This window comes from Pelodiscus sinensis, chromosome 8 (assembly GCF_052426305.1).
Source record: "Pelodiscus sinensis isolate ZL-2025 chromosome 8, ASM5242630v1, whole genome shotgun sequence".
Lineage (NCBI taxonomy): Eukaryota > Metazoa > Chordata > Testudines > Trionychidae > Pelodiscus > Pelodiscus sinensis.
Window position 1 is genome coordinate 29,700,841 of NC_143059.1, and position 23,736 is coordinate 29,724,576.

The 23,736-nt window shown below is 43.1% G+C and overlaps 1 protein-coding gene across 1 annotated transcript in view; it reads right to left on the reverse strand.

Annotated features, from left to right (window-relative positions):
• Window positions 1-224: 224 nt before the first annotated feature.
• Window positions 225-23,736, reverse strand: part of SLC29A3 (solute carrier family 29 member 3) — a 41,735-nt gene continuing 18,223 nt past the window's right edge. The window contains exons 3-6 of the mRNA XM_006121491.5: window positions 17,197-17,279; window positions 12,383-12,609; window positions 9,229-9,391; window positions 225-7,373 (exon numbers count right to left, since the gene is read on the reverse strand). Of these exons, the coding sequence (XP_006121553.2) occupies window positions 6,725-7,373; window positions 9,229-9,391; window positions 12,383-12,609; window positions 17,197-17,279 (1,122 nt within the window). The 3' untranslated portion in view covers window positions 225-6,724. The remainder of the gene's footprint in view (window positions 7,374-9,228; window positions 9,392-12,382; window positions 12,610-17,196; window positions 17,280-23,736) is intronic.

Sequence of the window (23,736 nt, forward strand, 5' to 3'; positions counted from 1 at the left end):
AAGTGCTTCAGCTACACCAGACTAACACGGCTACATTTCTATCACTATTCTACTTTTTGGATAGTTATTCTAAGCATCCAACAATGTTTTTATCTAAGACGCAGTCTGGTCTAATAATCAGAAGATCGGCATAGTCAGAAGTCATGGATTGCATTCTACTTGCCGGTACTGTTCTGCTCCATCAAGACATTGCCTTCAAATTTTGAGGACACAGTTTTGATTGCAATAACCAGGCAAACCATGTTAGTTGTTCTAGCCATTTATTGTGGCATAAAATCAGACAACAGATTTAATTCTTTCTTTCCTCCATCTCTCAGTGATATATCATTGGAATAACACTTAATATGCTTATAAGGCAAACAGTGATTGTAGAGGAGTCTCTGTTTTAGAGATTCTCCTATTAAAAAGGTGCTATGGAAATGGGAAGTATAAAGGCATTTAAAAAAAATCACATAATAGGGGAGGATAAATTAAGAGTGAATACAGGAGAGAATCACTGTAAGTGTGTCAAGATTCTGATGAGGTCAATGTTCACATTTCAAAAGTTCTCTCAGGACAAAACAATTACTATGCTCAGGTTCAAATACGAGTTCAGTATATACACGCTGCCCAAATATATATCAGCCCTTGTTCTTGGCTTCTCATCCTTGGGTTTAGTAAATATATCACCAAGGCTGTGTCTAGACTCGCATGATTTTGCGGAAATACTTTTAACGGAAAAGTTTTTTCATAAAAAGTATTTTGCAAAAGAGAGTCTAGATTGGCATGGATACTTTTGCACAAAAAGTGCTTTTGCGCAAAAGCATCCGTGGCCAGTATAGACGCGATTTTGCGCAAGAAAGCTCTGATGGCCATTTTAGCCATCAGGCTTTCTTGCACAAAAAATTAAGGTGCCTGTCTACACGGGCCCTCTTGCGCAAGAATACTTGCGCAAGAGGGCTTATCCCTGAGTGGGAGCGTGAAAGTATTTGCACAAGAAGCACTGATTTTGTACATTACAAAGTCAGTGCTCTTGCGCAAATTCAAGCGGCCAGTGTAGACAGCTGGCAAGTTTTTGCGCAAAAGCGGTTGCTTTTGTGCAAAATCTTGCCAGTCTAGACGCACCTCAAATGTATAACCTTTAATGGGGGAAACCAATCCCAAGATGTGGCTGAAAATGTATTCCCTGTTGATTAGCCTTGGTAGTGGGAAGCCTGCTTAGACTCTGAATATATCAAAGAAAAAAATTACCACTCTAGACTCTAGCATTTACCCAGTACCAAATCAATGTTATTAGCAATGCTGAGAGACAACTAGAGTTCTGTATCAAGAGGTAATAACTCATTTCTCTTTTTAACTGTGGACAGAATCAAAGTAGGTGCAAAACAGTCAATTAATGAGCAATCCCTCTCAAGGATCATGTTGTCTCTTAATATTATGTACCCTACTCACAATCAGAGACATTTAAAAGCAGGAACATCGAGTAGGCAGCTCCATATTTTTAAAGTCCATTGAGAACACTTTTAAACATCCACAGCAAGTGTATTAGAGAATTGCAGAGCAACCTGTTGGCTGAAGTAATTTTAGTCTTAAGCATCTGAAATGGCATTTGTGAGTAAATTTCAGCATAGGAAGAGTGTTCTGTTAGATTCTGCCCTGCCAGCCCCAGAGCTATCAACAGGCCATATTTTAATTGTGGCTCTAAATTTGCAGACACGAGGGATTGTATTTAGGCATCTCTCTGATTTGGAGTTGCAATCAGCTAATTAGAAGTGCTAATGTCATTGTTTGTGTCTGTACAATTGACTGCAGGTAAAAAACTAGATGCTGGGTTTAAGCCTCTTTTTAAAAAAAAAATCTAAACTCGAATGGAGGCTGTGTACACATATATCCCAACACACTGCTATTCCTGGCCCAGGTTTTTCCTGAAAAATATTCAATGTTGCATGACATAAGTGATGGAGGCATTTTTTTTTTGTGGGAAATGGTTAAGACCACAAATGTCATCATTATGCCTTTACCTGTTAAAGTGAATTTGAGTTCCGCTCTTCAGGGATGAGAGTCTAGTGGAGTACTCTGCTACACCTCCCAAAGGCTCCCAAAGCTTCACAACATTGCAGAGGAGGCAGGTACCAGTGCAAAGCAAGTAATATTGTGGTTTAAACACCCATGCCTTGAAGAATACTTGTCATTGGTAGAGGTGCATTTAAACTGTACTACTTAGTCATTTAGCAACTCTTTACAGTCTAAACAAAAGCAGAATTTAACATGTATCTGCCTTGGCCAGGCTGTGCTGTATTTCCATGAAATGAAGGCCAAAGGATTAGTTCCTAATGAAAAGACAGTATTCATTTCAGTTTTTTAAAGGCTGTGCCATAGAAAGTCACATGCTGTAAAGCTTCCCCTTCTGCATCACATGCCCTGTACATTTTTCATTCATGTCTGGATTTTATGTTTAAAAATTACCTACAAAGCTGAAATGTATGTGTATTACCAATGATCCCAGACTAAATCCTGAAAAAACACTTAGTTCAGTCTCAATAACTGCTATCAATCATGATAGGTTATATGCTAGCCATGTATTATTCTATATAAAGTAATGAAAGCCAGCAGTGGGTAGACACTTTGTGAAACTCACAGCTATCAAAACTGAACTTCAATTTTTAAACCTTATCACCTACTGTTATTGCCTGTGCAGACCATAAGAAAGGAAGAGAATCCAAAAGAGCGCACTGGCTTCAGCGACTAGGCCAGATTACTTTCCAATTAATATTCTGTCAAGTGTTAAAATCGTAAAACACTACATATATCGTTCACGTTTTAATTCCTAACTGTCCACACCAAAACCTGAAATCCTTTAAATAACTATCAGAGAAATGGCTCTGCATTGGCAGCAGCACAGCATCCAGTCACAACATCCTGACAAAATCCTTTGAATTACTAGCACTAATTCTAGGCCCTGGTCTACACTAGGGCTTATTTCAAAACAACCTTTTAGGTTGAATTTATAAGCAGAGAGTTCACACTACCAAACCTGTTATTTTGAAATAAGGGACTGCTTATTTCGAGATCTGTACTCCTGCTTTCCTTGGGGAATAATGCTAATTTCAAAATAGTTATTTCAAAATAGCATTGTTGAGGATGCTTTGGTGCTGTTATTTTGAAATAACTACTCTCCAGAGTAATTCAAACTAATTACTCTCTAGTGGTTCCTGGGGCTCTAAGTTGAGGTAGAGCTTCCACATTTACAGAGCCTGCCTCAGACTAATTTCAAGGCTTCCCCATAGAGGGGACATGCTATTTCAATTTTGTAAAATTAGGAGTTAAGTCAAATCTTGTTATTTCAAAAGAGTTTCCTAGTGTAAACATGACCTAGGTGATTCCCAAGACCAGTGCTTTTTCTTGTGACAGTACACCCCAGGATGGTGTACCGGCACCTATTTTCCCATCTTAATTGAATTGAATGGGATTCCCTTCTGGCATACCGGCACCTATTTCCTGTTGATTAGGAAACATGAACACCAGCATGTTAGGAGCTCAAAGGAGAGACTAAAAACTAAGGAAGTTGCCAGTTGAGGGTGAATTTGAAACAATGATCTAGAAACAAAAGGTTTGATATTCCTCTTTCAATTCTTTGAGACATCAAATCCTGAAGGAAACTTTTTCAATGGTTATTTTCCCCAAAGACATTCAACTTTAATGACAAATTATAAAATTAGGCCTTTACATCATAAATCCATTCAATGGTAGAGTAAAAATATAATCAGAACCCTATTTCGTTTAGTTTGTGCTTTATCTAAATTTCATATATAAATTTAAAAAGCCATCCCATTTGGATGCCATTTTTAAGCTTTAAAACATCTCCACATTTGGATAATAGTATAGGCCAAATGTATCTAATACCAGGTTACCAGTGTAATCCTTCTCTTCCCTCACTGCCAGTCTATTGAATTACTGGGGTCTAAATGTTTCTCATATAGTGAATTTAATAAACAAAGTGCTTCCTCTAATAAATCTAATTTTTTATAAAATTTTCTCTTCTCAACACACACTATAGAACTTTTAAAATATCAGCAACATTTATCATCCCTGGATCCTTTTCAATTTAAGATTTAATTGGGTCACCATTTGATACGTTTGAGGGGAAAAAAAGTTAGTGTCCATTCATATGAACAGGAAGGTTTTTTTGTTTGTTTTTTTTTTTAAATAACCATTAAGCCATGCTATGCTAGTTACAGTAAAAAAGAATGTTCTCAAGTCTACAACAGCACAAAGTACTACCCACTCTCCAACAGATCCAAGAATGATGAGAGCTATGACATCCCTTGCTCATGCTTTGTCCAGTCTAATTTGGAATGATGTAGGCAAGGAGCTTCTACTCCATCCCTAAGGAAACTATTCCAAACTATTCCACAATCAAATAGATCTCATTGTTAGGAAGTTATGCCCAATATTCAGGGTTTTTCCTTGTCTTAGAATAAGTATATAAAATCCAATTTTCTGTCGTCCCTCCCCCGAAGACTAACACTTCAGTGCTCTGTTCCACATTATACATATGCAAACAACATTGAAAGTTATACATGTACCCAAGGTCAGCTGTAATAAACAATCCTAAACAACAAAGCAGTGTATATGTACATTATATGAGGGAAGCGTTCCACAAGGAAACAGACTTCAGCTTCAAGGTCCCACAGCATTAATTTGGTAATAAAATAATCACAAATATTCCAAGAGTGTCCTTTTAAATTGCCCAGCAGAAAATAGCAGGACTTACTGAAGCATCTGAAAATGTAAGGTCTTGAAACTCTGTGGACTGCTGATCCCAAAGAAAAAAAATCATCTCCTAGTTCGCAGATTTATGAAAGACAGCATAGTTGTGGATGGAAGAAAAAGAGCAACATTTGGTGCACATCCACCTGACCTATTGAGTTGTTCCTGGAGACGAAGCTTTCCAACCATCAAAATGGTCCTTCTGGACTAACCTCTTTTGGTACAGCCTATGGGAACTTCCCCACAAACAACATGGGGAAGGGAGTGGGAGGGAGTGGGGAAGAGGCTTGTTTGTTTAACAAAATTCATTATTAGTTCATCTCTAGCATTAGCAGTAACTTGAACTAGTTTAGTCAGCTTGATGCTTCAGAGGCCAGCAAATAGTTCATGTAAGATCAAAATAACAGATATGGTTACAGCATTGAATAGGGTTTGATCCTTGAGAATTTCTGCAAATGCTCTGTTTCTCTCCATACTAGAAAGGCCCTCATTTATGAGCTTCTTAATGAGGAATTCATTTCACCTGATCTTCAGGTTCAGCAAGTAACTCTGCTGCTTTCCCGTAACCTTCCTGTCCACATGGTTTTCAGCAGCTCAACTTCTGAGCCCCTCCAGACTTAATCAGGATCAGATTCAGGAATGCAACACCATAGGTTCCCTGGGGAAAGGAGCAAATTCTTCAACCAACAGCTGGTGGCCTCAACCTGATGCTGACCAAACAGAAGGTAACTCCCTAACCGTAAAAGGAAAACTAGAGTGGGGCACATCATAGCAAAGAGGCCACTCCTGTTAGCCCCAATGCACCTATACCACTTCACGCCTTCCTTTATTCTGCCATTATCTACAGTTTTAAAGGTACATTAGAGGAGCATTGAGACATACAATGGAAGTCTCAAACACTGACATTCCTATTTTGCAACACTATACACCAGGGATCCATACGCTGATGTGGTAGGTGTTGGATGCAGGCTCCTTGGCAGTTGACAAAAAGAACATATTTTAACATAATCCTGAGTTAATTCCTTGGGCCCCAATAATAAAGGTTAATATAAAATGCTTCAAGACAGTAAACACTGAGACTAACCCCTATAACTACACAGGCATGACTATCCGACCCAAGTACTCCAATTCATAGAATCATAAAATACTAGAACTGGAAGGGACCTCGAGAGGTCAAGTCCACTCCCTTGCATTTACCACATGATCAAGCACCATCCCTAACATATTCACATTTTCATCGCATCTTCACATTTTTAATTCGATATCTGAGATTCCTTGGCTTCAGTGTTATAATTTACCTAAAGCAATCCCCAAAAATGTCCTGCACATTGGGTTTTAAAGCTGAAAAGGACACTGTCAATATTTAATTACTTTTTTGCTCTGCAGACTTTTTAGAAGCTTGAAAATAATTCCTTTCCTAACAATATCATCCAATGCTAAATGAGCAAACATGAATTTTTATCCTCTTTTTAAGGAGTTTGGATTTTAACCTGGCTTGTTTACTTTCTTGTTTGTGTGCCCTCAATTATGTCAGCACAGCTCTACAAATGCAATGTATTAGCTGATTCTTCAGAGTGTCCCTCTAAAATGACGACTACTCCTTGAAAGAGTAGCAAGGGAAGGATGAACTAAATCCTTGGAATACTTGGAATCTAGGAATTCTCTCTCAGTGATGAAATACAATTAGGTGTTAGCTCTGCCATTGCCCAGCTTGGAGGTTTAACATAAACCCAGAAACAGAGCAGCCCAGACAGCACCAAGACATTAAAATTGAAAGCTATGTATTCCCTTGTGCCAAACAAGTGTCAAATCCTTGTACAGCAGGGCACAGAAGCATTTCCTCCAGTGCTGGCTAGGGCTCACTTGCCCTTCAAACGAATGTGGATGCTAGTCATACAACTCTGTTCTGCCCTTTGGAAACTTCCAAAGGTGATAAAGCACAGGGGGAGTAATCGTTCACTTTCCCACTTCTTTTCTATATTAAATGGACCACAAGAATTGAGCAGGCGGATCCCATAGCCAAACCTAATGTCAGGTAAAATGTCATCACCACCCCTGTTGCCTCTGCTAACTCTTTTGGCATGATCTTGGGGCCATAGATGATAGCTAAGGTACCTAGGTAACCATTGCTGAGTCCTAAGAGTACAATGAAAACAGCTGGGTAGACATCTTTGTTGAAGACTACCATTTTGATTTGGCTCCGAGGCTGATAGTTACATAACATGAATACAGGTAGTGACAAAGTCCTCAGGAGGATCAGAGCAGGGAGCAGTTTGCTCTTCGGGCCAGGAGCCTGGATCCAGGCGGTGATTTGCCGTCCACACCAGTCAGCAAAATTGTACAAAAGAAAACTGGTGAGGGGGATGAAGTACTTATTGGTCCATAAACTCCCCGAGTTCTTGTTGACAGATTCTATGCTGGAGGAGATGGAAGGAAATATAATGATAGAGATGAAAAAGACGTAGAAGACACAGAAGCCCAAGACAGCAGTCTTCTTCAGGATAGGACGTAGGGGTGGGATGAATTGATCACTGTTGGTAATGTCTTCTGACTCATCCACTTCCTCTAAATAACTGCTAGGCAGTACACTGGCTGTGCTACTCTTGTGGCTTCTCATGTAGTATCTGAAAAAAAGGAAGGAAAACTAATCAACATCCCAATGAAATCAAAGTGGACAGTTACAAGGAGAACAGAAGTCGACTGCGCAGGAAAATTTGCTGGCATCCAACAAATAAATTCAGTATTTAGACTGGGATTTTTCAAAGTCTGGATCACGTCTTTAAGGGTCAGCCATGAGACACTTGTTTATCAGAGCACCTGCACGCATGGCTGTTCACAGCTCCCAGTGGCTGCAAGTTTGTTCCCAGTCAACAGGAGCTATGGTACGTTTTGCTGGGCCACTGCTTCTGGCAACTCCTATTGGCTAGAAATGGCTATGCCTGTGGACACTCAGGTAAACAAGCATCTTGCAACGGTCTTGCAACGGCCAAAGACCTACCCTTACAAGCCATTACCCAGACTTTGAAGAATGCAATTTATATTACATAGCTTGTGCTGCCCTCCGTATCAGAAACTGCATATGTGGTTTCAGTCATCCACCCACCCTTCCCCACAAAAGGTAACTTTTCAGAAACTCAAGACAAGCTGCAAATCCCACAGTTTCTGTTTGTGGTTTCTGTCAAATTGGAAAGTTCAGATGAAAGACCCAGCAAAGGAACTGAACATAATCAGCAGGAGAGCAAAGCATAGTAAGGATGTTAAATTTCGTTTAATCAATTAAGTTGATGGATTTCCTATCAAATAGCTGATTAGTCAATAAGTGGGGAAGCCACAGAGGGGTTAGCTCCTGGCCCCAGCTGCAGCTAAACCTGCTGCAGCTCTGCCTTTTAAATGTATTAAGGCTCTTAATTAATTTAAAAGGCTAAATTGCAACGGGGGGGGGGGGGGGACTGAGCTTGAGGCAGGACAGCTGATTTCTGGCTCACGCTGGGTCTCCCCACTGCACTCCAGCCTTTTTACATTTAAGACTGGTGCGCAGCAGCGGAGACCAGAGTGAGCCCAGAATCAGCTGGCCCGGCTTGTGCCAAGTCTCCCTGCTTTGCTTTAGCCTTTTAAATGTATTAAAAGGCTGGAGCGCAGGGTGGGAACCCGGCACAAGTCATCCCAGCTGATTCTGGGCTTGGGCCAGGTCCCTCGCTCTTTGCACCAGCCTTAAAGGTAAAAAGACTGGAGCACAGCCAGAGGACCTGACATGAGCCGGGAATCAGCTGTCTGATTTTTAAATGTATTAAGAGATAGCTGGCTCTTAATACATTTAAAAAGCAGAGGCACAGCATCAGGGACTGGCCATGAGCTGTAAATCAGCTGATTCCTGCCTCGCACCCAGTCCCCGCTACTTACCTGCCTTCCCTACCCCTCGCAGAGACAGTGCTGGGAGGAACCAGCTTTTAAGCCGGTTCTCCCCAGCACTGGTTCCTACTCCCCCCGCCTTCCTGGGGAGAGGGGGAGGGAAGGGACTAGTCAACTATCCAATAAGCTTTTGCTTATCAGATAGTCAACTAGTTGCTTATATCCCTAAAGCATAGGGTGTGTTGCATGGCCCTCAGAGCATGGTAAGAAGAAAGGTAGACTCTTGCAACAGACAAGCACATGAACAAAGAACATAAAAAGCAAGACTGCAAATGGCAGGAAATAAGAGAAACGAGCATCACATACAGACTGTGATTTTCTGACCTTTTATATTACACAGTGAAAGATAAAGTAGGTCCCCAGCTATGCCATTTGCACCACTGTTCTTACTGCTGGCTTTTCACACCTCAGTATACTACAGTTATGTACTTTGTAGCTCTTAATATGCAAAAAACAAAAAAAAACCTCTACCTGCATGTGAGGCATATTCACCATGTGTGTGTTATATATTATTTGAACCCAGCTTAGGATATTTGCATAGTAATAGTGTGATAACTTGACAGACTTTACCTGGAGTATTCCAACTTGGGAAGAATCAGGTATACTACCATGCAGACAATGATGAAGACATCTGCTGTTAGGAAGTAGGCCAGGGCACTGTCTGTAACGTCAGCTGCTGCTGCCAGATCCACCACCGATGCCACAGCACTGAGTGTGCCCCCCATGGCCTGACCTATGTGAAGTGAGAGAAAGCAAGAATTCAGTGTCACTGAAGCATGCAATAATGCCCAGACCCAGACGCTTGGGTAGGCAGCAGCTCCAAAGTCAAAACAGAGAGTCAGGGATAAGAGAGCTGAGGGTAAGAGGCTTGTACCTAAGAATTTCAGAAATTGTTTTTAATTGGAGTATGTGGGCAAGCTTCGTGTTCTTGGAACAACGCTACTGGTAGTATTGGCCAGAGCCAGACTCAAAGCCGGCATGTGCTGTGCAAGTGCTCGTGTTATACTCACACCCAGCTTTGCCAATGCACTTTAATCCTAACCTATGAACAAGGCTTGAATTCCAGCTCCAGGTCTCTTGATACAAAGCAGCCAATTGCTGCAAGTTGTATTATAGTTTTGGGAGGTGGGAAAAAACAAATACTTGGTGAGGCAGAAACCTCTGAACTCACTGCTTATCTGACTCAACCCTACACTCAGTGGAGTGTAGGTCTCTAGAGGTGAAAAGCCATGCATTAATATGGATCATCTAGTTACCCCAAATATGAGGCTTCAAAGCTTGCAGTCTTAAAAGGGAAAGTCCATCTGTATACAGGCAGTCCCCGCGTTACGTACAAGATAGGGACTGTAGGTTTGTTCTTAAGTTGAATTTGTACATAAGTCGGAACTGGTACATATTGTACCCCAGGTGTCCCAGATTCAGCCGCTGCTGAAACTGACCAGCGGTTGACTACAGGAAGCCCGAGGCAGAGCTGCTTTGCCCCGGGCTTCCTGGAATCAGCCGCTGATCAGTTTCAGCAGTAGCTGACTTGGGGACACCTGGGGTAGAGCAGCTGGGGTGCTGCCAGGTTGGTCCCCGCAGTGCCCAGGTGCGGCACTGTGGGGACCAACCTGGCAGTGCCCCAGCTGCTCTGTTCCAGGTGTCCAGATTCAGCCGCTGTTGAAACTGACCAGAGGCGGCTGAATCGGACACGCCTGGGGCAGAGCAGCTGGAGTGCTGCTGGGTTGGTCTGGTAGCGCCGACCCTTGGCGTGGCGGGACCAACCCGGCAGCACCCCAGCTGCTCTTAGGGACGCCTGGGACAGAGCAGCTGGGGTGCTGCTGGGTTGGTCCAGTAGCGCCGCACCTCGGCGCTGTGGGACCAACCCGGCAGCCCCCCAGCTGCTCTACCCCAGGCATCGGCGAGAAAAGCCTGGTCTGCTGGGAGGGGAGCAGCTCTGCCTCGGGCTTCCTGTAGTCAGCCGCTGGTCAGTTTCAGCAGCGGCTGACTTGGGGACGCCTGGGGCAGAGCAGCTGGGGTGCAGCTGGGTTGGTCCAGTAGCGCCGCACCCCAGCTGCTCTACCCCAGGCGTCGGCGAGAAAAGCCTGGTCTGCTGGGGGGGGGGGGGGGGGGGCGCGCACTAGCTGCACCCCCCCCCCCAGCAGACCAGGGAGACGCGGAGCGGCTTTTCTCGCCGTGGAGGATGCGGGCGGCAGGACTGCGGCACGTCTTGGCGGTCCCACCGCCCGCGTCTTCCGCGGTGAGAAAAGCCTGGTCTGCTGGGGGGAGAGGGCGCACTAGCTGTGCCCCCCTCCCGCCCAGCACACCAGGGAGACGCGGAGCAGCTTTTCTTGCCACGGAGGACGCGGGCGGCGGGACCGCCGAGATGCGCCGCAGTCCCGCCGCCCGAGTCCTTCGCGGTGAGAAAAGCCGCTCCGCGTCTCCCTGGTCTGCTGGGGGGAAGTGTCCCCCACGCCGCCAGAGGCGGCGACAGTGGGGGAGGCACCCTGCAATAGCTGCGCCCTCCCCCCCCGTTTGTAACTAGGGGTCCAACTCAAGTCGGATTGACGTAACCCGGGGTCTGCCTGTATTTGGTATTGTCTCTTTTTCTGTGTTGTACTACAAATCAGTTAATTATTGGCTCACAACTCCTGAGGTGTAATAGTTGTTGTAGTGAAATGGGAGCCTTGCTTTCCATCCATCCGTCTCCCCACTCCAGTAAGGATACTCAACTCCATTACACTACTTGGGCCAGGTAGATCTTGTGTGATGGGCTTTAATGTGGATTTTCTATGTCTAGTTTCAACGAGAAGAATATCAGTTACCAGATCAGAAACATAAGCTTGGTTTTCTAAAATTGGAAGTTTGAGAGTCTCTCTTTTTTATCTCCCAAAATGCAAATCAATTTGCCAATACAACATGCATCTTTTTTACAACAGGAACCTCTGAGACAAGCTTAATTCCCTCGCCAAGAAAAAAAAATTAAAACATTCCAGCCTTGGCCCAAAGAAATATTTCTGTCTTGATTTCTTCCCCTCACCTCTCTCTCACACCTACCCTGCAGTGCATTTAAAATGTTATCAACCACATCCAAACCTTCAGGGACCTCATCACTTATGACTCTCAGCATGTCCCTCATCAATTATGGAAATGAGTGTAAATGTGGAATATAAAAGAGAGACAATGCGAAGTTTAATATTTCTTGAGATATAAACAGATGTGGAACTAGGGGTCGTTCTCCCTATAGAAAAGTCAACTCTGTGGTCCTTTGACTCAGATTGCTTTAGGGGGAAATCAGGCATAAGATATCGATGTGAAAGATCTGGGAATTTCTTTGTGTCTTTTGAGAGATCAAATGCTGTTGTATACAGTGTAATATGGCAGTCTACAAAATGTTTACAGAAACTAGAGTCAGCTCACATGACTGGCTGTGTTTCTTCCTTGGCAACTTCCCTTTATCTCAGTCTACAGGGTTGTTTTTTTTTAAATAAAGGAAACACGTTACTTCAGTTAACATGCAGAACTCATTATCACATGCCTGAAATGCATACAGCAAACCTCCACCAAGATGGAGCAAGTGCTGCAGAACCCACAGCATACGTTACAAAACTAAAATCCATGAACCTAAGCAGTTTCTCAGATCTCGTCATTCTGATTCTCTGCATGTGGATAGCCTTCCATTGCCAAAGCTAATCATTTACTTACTACCACCAATTCCATTTTGAAATATCAGAGGGAGATTAACCTGAAATCAATGCCTGCGAATTCTTCATGGGGAAACAGCCTGAGAGGCCAAAGATGCTGCTGGAGAAGATGGTCGAGGCGCTACTGACTATAACCACACAAAATATGGTTATGACAAAAAAATGTTGTGTCCATGTGGAGGTGTCCATTTTCACCAGCAAAGTGATCACCACGAAGACAGCCAGCATGACAGCCAAGGAGGACAGAATGCGGATGCTGGCAGATACTCTAAAGAAGAAATGCAACAGTTTGAGATCCCACCATTATCTACTTTAATCAAAAAGGCATTATTATTCATTATTTCTATGACAGTAATACCTTGATGCTCCAGCTGAGATACAGTTCCCATTGAGCTAAGCACTATACACCAGGGCTGGGCAAAATATGGCCTGGGGGCTGGATCCAGCCCATGAAGCCCCCAGATGGATCTGGTCTACCGACCACCCTGCTGGGACCCTCAGGCACACAGCTGCCACAGGTTTAAAGCGCAGTCCGGCAGCTCTCTGCTCTGGAGGGAGGGGAAGGCTTCATGTGATCTCCCCAGCCCAATCCACAGCTCCTATTGGCCAGAAAGAACCAGCCAATAGGAATTGACCCCAGCCAATCTCTCAGCTCCTATTAGCTGGAAACAACCAGTCAATAGGATCTGAGAGATTGGCCTGGGGGATGGGAGCGCAGCGCAAGCCTTGCCCCCTCCTGGAGCTGAGAGCTACATGGAGGGAATAGCCTGCAGTTTGAAGTGAGCCCGGCTTGCTTTGGGAGTGCTGACCAGGAGGCACTTAGGTAAGCGCCTCCCAGGCAGAGCCTTGTCTCCCACATCCCAACTCCCACCCTCAGGTCACCATCCAAACCCTTTTCACCTCCTGCCCCAAGTCACAAATCCCTTCCAGACCCTATACCCCCCTCATACACCTCTTCCCCAGGCTAGCTTCCTCTCCTGCACCCAAACACCCTCCCAAACCCTGCGTCCTAATCTCCTTACCCAGGTCACAATCCTCTCCTTCACTCAAACTCCCTCTCAGACCTCACACCGTCTCCTGCACCCCAGTCCCTTCTGTACCCAGTCTCCATCCTAGTATATATTGGTATACACATATGGTAAAATACAGTCCTTGAGGCGCTCACAATCTTATCAGACAATGGTCCAGGGGAAACAGAGCAAAGTGAGGGTGAAGTTGGAGAACTGGCAGAAGAACTCAGGATTCCTGACTCCCAGTATAGTTCCAAATGTATTAGGTCATAGTGCCTCTCCTTACATGTGATTCATCTTCAAATGCCTGTAAGCTGGCAATGATCTACCCTATTCTACATATTTCATTTTTACAACCCTATAGTCATCAAAAAGTTTCCAGACAAATGCAAGAATGGCTATCATTTTGTAACTTTGCATATCTATACCCTTTTGCTTTCAAGAGTTTCCTTGTACTTTACAAACTAATTTTCACCATCTGAACTAAGGACCTTTGCTTTAAGGTGGCCAAGAAATGCCATTTGCAGTACTGACTGCTGATAAAATGTAGTGTGCAAGTGGGTAGCTGCCACGCTGTCTCACTTTTTAGAACACAGACTCAAGAATCCACACCATACACAGGAACTTGGGGACTGACAATGGAGTTGCTTTGGAAGTACAAGTGACAGCCTAGAAATGCATACTCTGGCTAAGGCAGGCTGTTGATGTACCAGCCAACTGGGAGATAATACAAGAGCATTAAGGAAGCCAAATGGCTAGAGAAATGGAGCCAATGAAGAAGCTACAATGAACTAATTCCTGTGGGGCAGGAAAGACCAAGAAAAAGAAGGGAAATAAAAAGTAATTATTTAAAGAGTTCTCATATCAAATTTATGACTGAACAGGAAAATTATTTATAGATGCATAAGACTTTATCAGCTCACCTTCCAGGCAGAGAAGGAATGAAGGGGAAAGGAAGAAAAAGAAAAGCTAAACTAGCAACAAAGATCTAAAGATGAAGTGCTGAAATATATTCCCTCCATCCTCAGATACAAGGTCTCTTGTACTAAACCTTGTTCCCCTAGGGAGGTCTCCAAGGAGCCACAATATGGTGCACCATGCTACATAGTTAGCTAAACTAAAAATACTGTAGTCTGACTAGCCCATTTCTAGGAGGAGGAAGGACTCTTGAGAAATATGCCTTATGTGCATGGAACACCAATTAAACCACAAAAATGATCTCTAGTCAAATAAGAGCATCAATACGAAAGCAAGCATACTCACGAGTCCTCTCAAAAGGCTGGCACTACCTAGTTTTGTTATTCTCTCCCAAACAATGTACAAAAAAATAGTCATGATTTCATATGTGTTGCTATATCCGCAGACAGTGCCACTACTTTAAAACAGCCATAATGGTAAGCTTTCCAACATGCTGTATTCTGAGGGTGGAGCATATGCTAGCCAAATATGCTGCATAATATTTGAACCACAGGGAACCGATTTGCTCAGAATTCTTCATAATGTTAATCTGCCTCATGAGTATTTATGATGTTGAAAATTTAACATAATAAAACACTTATTGATTATAGATGTGCCAGTCAGAAAAATCAGTGATATGCAGGAGATAGATGCTACATTTAAATGTAATTCATTAAATACAAAATAGTTTAGTGAAATGGATACATTAGCAGTCCGGAGAATATGCACGCAAAATAAGATCTATTTTCTGAAGTTCTCCTTTGCTTTCTTTCCCGTTTGCATACAACGTGCAAAGATTGGTAACAACTGAGCACCTATTTTAAGAATTTATCACTTGGCTAATAATTTCTATGGTGAACATTAAATACCTACTCAATATGAAGTATAAACTGTTCATACATAAGCTAACCTTCAAATTAATTTCTATTCTTACTTCAATGATTAGAACTTGCAGAATAAGGCAGATAAAAGGGATTGGCACACTGACAAAATCCACAGGTACAGAAAACAGAACTGTAGTTGCCAGTCAGCAGGGAGTCAAGACAAGTGCAGTACTATAATTCTCTCTAAAAGATTTTATCTTAGTGGATGGGGAAACCTTTTCAATGTGTTTCAGATTTTCCTGGCAGGGGGTAAACTGGACAATGGGTACAAGAGGAGTATTCCTCCTGACTCTCTTCCCTCAAATTCTGATCTCAGTTTACTGGACAGAAAAAAAAATGTCCATGTACAGGGCCAGTTTACTATGTAAGCAGATGCTAAAGGGATCACAACTTTAGTGACTGTTAGTTCAGCTAGCTCCAGGCTGTGAGGGTAGGTCGTTTTCAGATCTGCCTAGAGGAGCAAAAACCTTTGACTCAATTTAGTTTGCATATATGCCAATTTATGTAGCATCCCCTATATAATGTTTTGTATGTTTGGCCTTTCATTACTACTATGATGGGTAGTTTCTAAGCTCAAAGACAGACAATTTATACATGGTAAACATAATATGAATGTATTAGGTATCTAAAAATCACTGATTTCTGGGACTTCTAAGTGAGGATCTACCAAATTCACAGACAGGAAAAGCACGTTACAAACCATGAAATAAGCCCTCTCCTATGAAATATAGCTATTGAAGGGAATGGGGAGACACAGAGCTGGGGCTATACCCCAGGCTGAGGGGGATGGGATTTGCTTATCTTCTGCACAGCTGCTCTTGGGGAGAGATCAGAACCATCTCGAGGAAGCTCCTGCTGCTCAGCCATGGAGATTCCTACAGCAGGAGATGGTAATCAAAGGTGGATCTGAATGCAGCACAGAAGGGAGAATGACAACCCCCCAAAAAACTTTGCAACCCCCCTATAACAAGGGTGGGGAACCTCAGGCGTGAGGGGAATGTGGGGAGTGTCTTTCTCCTTCTCAGTGGGCAGCAAAATCAGTGACTTTTTTTTCCTCATTTGTGTGCGGTCCCCAACTGATATTTCTGAGGGTCAATGGCCCCAGACCCAAAAAAAGGTTCCCATCCCTGCCCTAAAACTTCTTTTTGGTCAGGACCCATGATTTCAACACTGAAATTTCAGCTGTAATCATCTGAAAATGTGAAACTAACTCATTTTCAAATCCTACGGTCATGAAATTGACCAGAATGGACTGGGAATTTTGTAGGGCTCTAGTTATAAGCTATAGTAGTATTCAGAATACAGATTTAGTTAAAACTAAGAGCATGAACAAACAAGGGTTTCGACTCAGGCCACATGGCGGTAAGAGGAAATGGAGATGCATCGACTCACACAGCCTCTTATACTATCGACTGCAAGCACAGGGAATTTGCGACGCACATGTGGGTCAATGGACACTGCTAGGAAAATCTTCTGGCTCTAGTACATGGTGCACAGGCACACCCCACATTTGGAATACATATAGAGACCATCACTCGAACAAGCATCATGGATTCCAGGAACCTGTATTGCGTTATAAACTGCAGTAGCATTCAGAACACAGATTTCACAGGGAAATGTAACACGGAATTTAATACTCTATTTGAACTTTTTCTACAATAGGCTATTATTTCACTGAACTATTACCATCACAACAGGGAACAGATACATGAGTTTGAGCACAGAAATATATTTGTGCCTGGTCTAATCTCTAAGAAGTGTCAAGTAGGCTTTACAGTGGAGACAAGACAGAGTGCGTCTCTTTCTTAAGCAATTTAGCTAACATTTTTTTCTGGTTAAATGTAGTTCCCCATTAGATGTTTCAGCTTGACTTCAAGCCCACTGCTGTGCTAACACTAAAAAGACTAAAGAAAATGGTGGAATGGTTGGACTGCATAGGCAGCAAGCAAGTCTGGAAATAGTGGTGCTTAATGCATCCTGGATTGGAGACGTAACTGCACTTACCTGTTGACTAGCACAAAGTTTCCAATCAGGCAGAGCACTGAAGGCACAGTCGAGGCAATGGAAATGTAACTTTCAAAGAAGTCCTGCAAAAATCAACAAAGGCCTTTAGACCTAAAATCAGAAACAAGTTTAGCTAAGCACTACCTCCGAAACCTTCTATACAAGTAGCAGCAAGCAAATCAAGAACACCAAGACAAAGCTGTCAGCTGCCATACTATCATAAGGTTCTACTGTCTGTGGGCCTACAAACTGAGCTGCAATTTACCAAATGTATTTCTAATGTATGTCTTAATCTTCCAGGTTCAGTGGTGACTACAGTAAATAGGTATGAGCTACTAAAATATTCACTGCATTAGCATCTCTATGGAATGCGTGTTGTATGGTGATTTGTTCAATCTTAGCAGGGTAGAGTAAATTAGGGATGTAACAGTGTAGTAGATTAACTGATAAGCAAAAGCATATCGGTTAATGCTACAGACTACACGCATTCCTCCCTCCCCCTAACCAGTAATTTTTTTTAGCAGGCTGGCCAGCAGTCTAACTCAGTTCTGGCTTTCACCAGGTCCAGGTCCAGGACCTACTCCCACTGTGTCTCTGCATTTAAAGTGTATTCGGAGCCAGGTGGGTAGGCAGCCCGGCTCAGTTCTGGCTTGCACCGGGTCCAGGAGCTCATTCCTGCTCTGGACAGGGGCTGCTGCTACCTCGTGCTGCTGCCTCTCTTAGAGGCAGCAGTGCAGGGAACCAGGCAGCCAGTCCACGAGGGGAGCTGGTGTTTAAACCAACTCCCCTCATGGACCAGCTCCCACCTGGCACCCCACGCTGCTGCCTCTGATAACGGGGCAGCAATGTGGAGTGGCAGGGTGTTCCTCGGGAGTGAGACCAGAGTGTGATATCTGTCGGCCTCACCCCCGGGGACTACAGAACAGTCGAGTAATCTTCATGAGGTTAACTGACTATTCAATGAACTGATATTTAACATCCCTAGAGAGTGAATAAATATGCACCTAAGGAAGTATAACAGAGGGGGTCCCCCAATCTAATAAGGGTTTTATCAATGGCTGAAACAGTGCACAAGTGATTAGTTATATACATATTCTATAAGACAAAATGGCTAATTCTAGAATGGCTCAACCTATAGTGCAGGGGTGGGCAATCTGCAGCCTGCAGGCAGCCTACTGGGACTCCACCTGCAGCCCACAGACCCTCAGGCTGCTCCCCTCTCACATACACCTCTTGTGTACTGGGGTACAAAGCCCTGCACTTACCTGCCCCTCACTCTCTATCCAGCACTTCTGAAGTGTGCACATCACCTAATTCGCACTCCAACCCCACTCCTCCCCCTCCTGCGACCAGCTGATTCACTGTGATCCAGCTCTGGGAGGAAAAGGGAGGAGTGAGGATGGGGAGCAAATAAGGTGATTCATGCACTCTGAAAATGCTGGAAGAGTGAGGGGCAGGTAAGTGCAGGACTCCGGTGCCCCAGGGGTGAGAGGTGCTTGGCAGAGGAGGGAAGACAGGAGGGCTGCAGGTGGAACCCCAGCAGGCTGCAGGCTGATGTGGCCCTCTGAGGTGAAGGAGGGCCACTTATGCTACCCACCCACTATTCATGGCTGACCATCCCTGCTCTAGTGTATTAACCAGGCTAGAGATTCTGCATTCCAAACACTGATAAGCCAAGGAGAACATAGCTGTCCTCTCTGTTATTCACAACAGGGTATGAAATTTAACCACCAGATATAGTCTGCTCTCCATGATTGCACATGTTCCAAAGCATTTTATAAATCACATGGTGAAGGGAGATTGGAAACTTCCATTTACTGAGTTCGTAACACAAGAGCAACAGGACACTGAAAGATGGCAAATTCAAAATTGAGAAAATAAAAAATACAGAACATATATATACTATGAGGCTGTGGAATTCATTGCCACAAAATGCTGGTGAGGCCAAGAGTTCAGTAGCATTCAGAAACAATATGTAGACTTGTATGTGACTAACAATAATGCTCAGTATAAAAACAAACTAGAGTTATGGAAGGGCTATAACCCCTCAAGGTTAAGGGCTTAAGAAGCCAACCTCTAACTACCAAGGGTTAGGAGACAACTAAAGGTTTTACTGACTATCATGTAATCTGACTGTAATCACGTATCTGACTATAACACAGTTTCCTGTACCCTCCCCTGCAGCAGCAACAGGACACTGTATTATATGGATCACTGTCTGAGCATCTCATTAAGAGGTTTTAGGCCAGGTCTGTACTAAATCCAGTAGCTCAGCTTAAGGTACGCAACTCCAACTACATAGAATATATAAGCCGAACTTGGCGGTGTCCCCATAGCAGGGCTTCTCTTACACCTCACAAGGAGGAATACTGGTTGCCAGTGGGGGTGCCCTCTGAGTTTGATTTAGCAAATCTTAACTAGACTCACTAAAATCGAACTCCAGAAGATTGATCGCAGGAGTGGCGATCTTCCTTTTAGTGTAGACAAGGCATTAGGGATTTAGAGCAGATCTGTATTTGCATTGAAAGCCTCTGTGTTTGCATACAATCAGGCAGTAATTTGTCAGGTCCTCAAATCCCATGGCCAGGAGCATAAATGGGACTGATGAAGTCAAGGTAGTTTGATTTAAACCAAAGTGCTTTACACCAACTTTAATATTTAAAAATATCACCAAGCAAGAAACCCTTAATTAAATAATTAATTTTAAGCATACTTTGCACTAGTACTTCTACTTGTTTTCCCAGATGTTACTGCTCATTAGTTAGGAACCATTAAAACAGGGTGATTTGCAAATAAATGTAGCTTTTACATGACATGTGGTGCTACTTTTTGCTAAACAGGATGATACACTTTAGCCATATGAATTTACTTAAGAAATTACAAAGCGTAACATACATTTATTCCAATTCTTAATTTTTACAATTGTATCATACGAAAATGATGACTGATACATTTCTTAAGTGACTAGATGATTTTTTTTATTCTGATTTGTCACAAATTATCTTTGGCTAGAAATTTAAATTAAATTAAACTGCAGAAAAACGGTATTTCAATTTTTTATTAGTTCAATGAAATTACCTTAAAAGTGGCAGAATCATTCAAAAAATATTTGTCAGAAAGTTTACAAAAGCGTACTATCTGTAATTTAGCTACAAGTCAACTAATTATTTCTGGTTACCAAATTACGAGACCTCATCCTCTCACTTCTAGTTCATATTCATAGATTGGAAGAGGAAAACAAGCTTATCTGCTTTTCAATATCCAACTGGTTTTTTAACTTTAAACTAATTAGTCACTGATCTGAATTAGCTGAATATACTGAAATGAAGAAATTATTCTCTCTTCAAGAGGCTCCTGATGTCTGAAGCTGACTTAACACTTCAAATTCTGATTCCAGGTGCTTAGCCAGTGACTTCCACCGCTTCAGGGCTGTGATTTTCTATAAAAGCTGGCAGCAAATATGATACTGCTTAATATTATTTTTGAGTTTAATTTATCACCCGAATTCCAGTGCGAAAGCTATGATATGGAACAATTTACAGAGATATTGTTATATGTCAGGTTCCCAGAAGAAATTTGTTTGTATATAAGGCCAGCCTTGTCTAGTGTAGTGTATATTCACATCCATGAGAATTAGCAACTATTAATCTTGACATGTTTTATTTGGCAGAGACACATGCAGACAGACAACATAGCTAAGAAAGAAACTGAAGCTTTTAACTAGAGATCTTTGCATTTCCACTGCAAGAATTTTCAAGGCAGAATGAAGAGTATGTGGAAACAAACATACAATCCCAATTAATTTCTCATTGCCCTTCCTTCCCCCACTCTCCTAATAGCAGTGGAATCCTTTTGTTAGGATTCCTTCATTTTTTAAAAAACCTTGGCTACTTAAGAAGTATCTTCACCCAAAAGTATGTTGTATCAAAGATATACCCCTTTTGGTTCTATCCCCAAAATAATTTTGGTTGCCATCAAAAGATTGTCTCCTTTAACAGCACGACATCTGTTCACACCAGCTTCCATGAAGAGCACTTATATCCAGCTCAGAACTAATCTGACTTCTATCTCAGATTCAGATGTGGCCCCCACTACCACAGTGCCTGAGCTCCTCAACATCTTTAACGTATTTAACCTCACGACATCCCTGTGAGTAGGGAAGTGCTATTATCCCTATTTTATAGCTGAGGAACAAAGGCACAGAGAGACTATGTAGGTATCCCTTAGTCCTAGCTCAACCATTTAGTCCTTACAAAAACAAAAACAAAAGCAACAACAACAGTCCTATAGCACCTTAGAGAATAACCAAAAATATATATAGATAGTATCATGAGCTTTCGTGGGCCCAACCCAATTCTTCACATGAAAAATATTTTTGGTTAGTCTCAAAGGTTAGTGTCCAGACTCAGGGGTTTTTTCGAAAAAAGTAGCCTTTTTTCGAAAAAACTTCACCTGCGTCTATACTGCAGCCGCGTTCTTTCTAAATTAAATCGAAAGAATGCGGCTTTTCTTTCGACGGTGGTAAACCTAATTCCACGAGGAAGAACGCCTTCTTTCGAAAGTGCTCTTTCGAAAGAAGGCGTTCTTGAAAGCAAACAGGCTTTTTAGAAAGAGAGCATCCAGACTCACTGGGTGCTTTCTTTCGAAAAAGCGGCTTGCTTTTTCGAAATTCCGCGTGCAGTCTAGACGCTCTCTTTCGAAAGAGGCTTGCAGTCTAGACATAGCCTAAGGGTATGTCTACACTTGCACCCTTGTTCGAACTAGGGATGCAAATGTAGGCATTCGAAATAGTCAATGAAGCGGGGATTTAAATATCCTGCACTTCATTAGCATGATCTTGCCAGCACATTACTCTGATCAAAAGCTGTTTCTAAAGTGAACTAACGTTACTCCTCATTTTTAGGGGTTTGGTTCGACCTGTGTCCCAGCACACACTTTCACTTTCGAAATACCCTAAGTTGCTATAGGACCATCACTGTTTATGTTTTTTTAGTTACAGACTAACATGGCTACCCCCCTGAGACATTTAGTCCTAGAGTAACCTAGATTTCCTTCCCTTCATGGACACTGATGCAAATGAGGAAATAGATCATCTTTTGTCTGGAGCATATGACTGGTAGCCACAATCTGCAGTTTCTAATTGGGATGTAAAAGTTTAACTAGTTAACCAGTTAACAGAGAAGCGATGCTTATCAGTTCCAGTTACTGGTTAAATTCCCATGGCGTCCTCAGCGCTTATCCATGTAACTAAATGAACTGTAATCAGTTACATGGTTAACATTTTTAACCGTTTTTACATCCCTGGTTTCTAATCTTCTGATGTTTATTTTCTCCTTGGCCTTGGGCAAATCTTTTAGCCACTTTGCCTCAGCTTACTGACTCAAAGGCATTTTGGAGGATTTGTTTATATGGAATATAATACAAAAACATTATTGTTAAGTAACTAAATGTAAAGTTTCCAATGATTAATCAAACCTGTTTCTTCTCTCTCCTCTATTTGGACCTTGCATAGGACATACACTGTAACACAAAATACCTGCAGCTAGAAAGAAGGCATGTAAAAACACACAATACAGTGAAAAGGCCTAAGACTCAGACTTAATTGTATTGTGTTTGCACTAGGGATGTTAAGAGGCAGGTATTTAATTAATCAAGTAGTTGATAAAAATTTGATTGACTACTCAGTTAGTCGAGAGGCAGCCCGTCTCAGTCCTGGCTTGCACCGCGTGCGGGACCAAACCCTGCTGTGGCTCTGCAATTTAAAAGGCAATATGAGCCGGGCAGACTGCCTGCCATCTCCCACTGCATTTTAAATTGCAGAGCCACAGTGGGGTTTGGCCCTGCACCCAGCGTGAGCTTGGACGCCTGCTCAGCCAGCAGCAGCCTCTGTCTTCAGGGGTCCCAGTGGGGAGTTGGGACCTCCTGCGCACAGGCCTGCTGCCACAAGACAGCCCCTGTCCGTGTCCACGCTGCCACAGACAGGGGTTGCTTTGTGGCAGCAGCACCCCCGCTCTTCCTCCCTTCCCCCCCGCCCCCGGCTGCCTGTGACAGAAACAGCAGTGGAGGAGGACGGACAGGTAGCACCGCAGAGACGGTGCTCGGGGGGAAAGGCTTTTAAGCTGGCTCCCCTCAGCACTGGCTCCTGTTTCCCTGGCTCTTGCTCCCTCTGATACAGAGGTAGCGGGGGGGAGAGGGAGGAGGATGCAAGTAGTCGACTAGTCAACTACTCCCTTACATCCCTGATTTGCTCATCTATCATCTAAATCAGTGGTTCTCAAACTATTATAATGTGATTGGCAGCGCTGGCTTAGATGTGTTGAGGCCCCAAGATGAGGTCTGAGCCCAAATGCCCAGGGCTGATGCTGAAGCCAAAGCCCCTCCACCCAGGATTAAAGCTCAAGGTCTCCAGCCCTTCCTGGAGCTGAAAAGACTTTGCCTCCAACCTCCCTCAGGGCATCAGGGATTGTGTAGGCTCAGGCTTCTGTCCCCTCTCCTGGGGTCATGCAGTAATTCTTTGTTGTCAGAAAGGCATCACAGTGC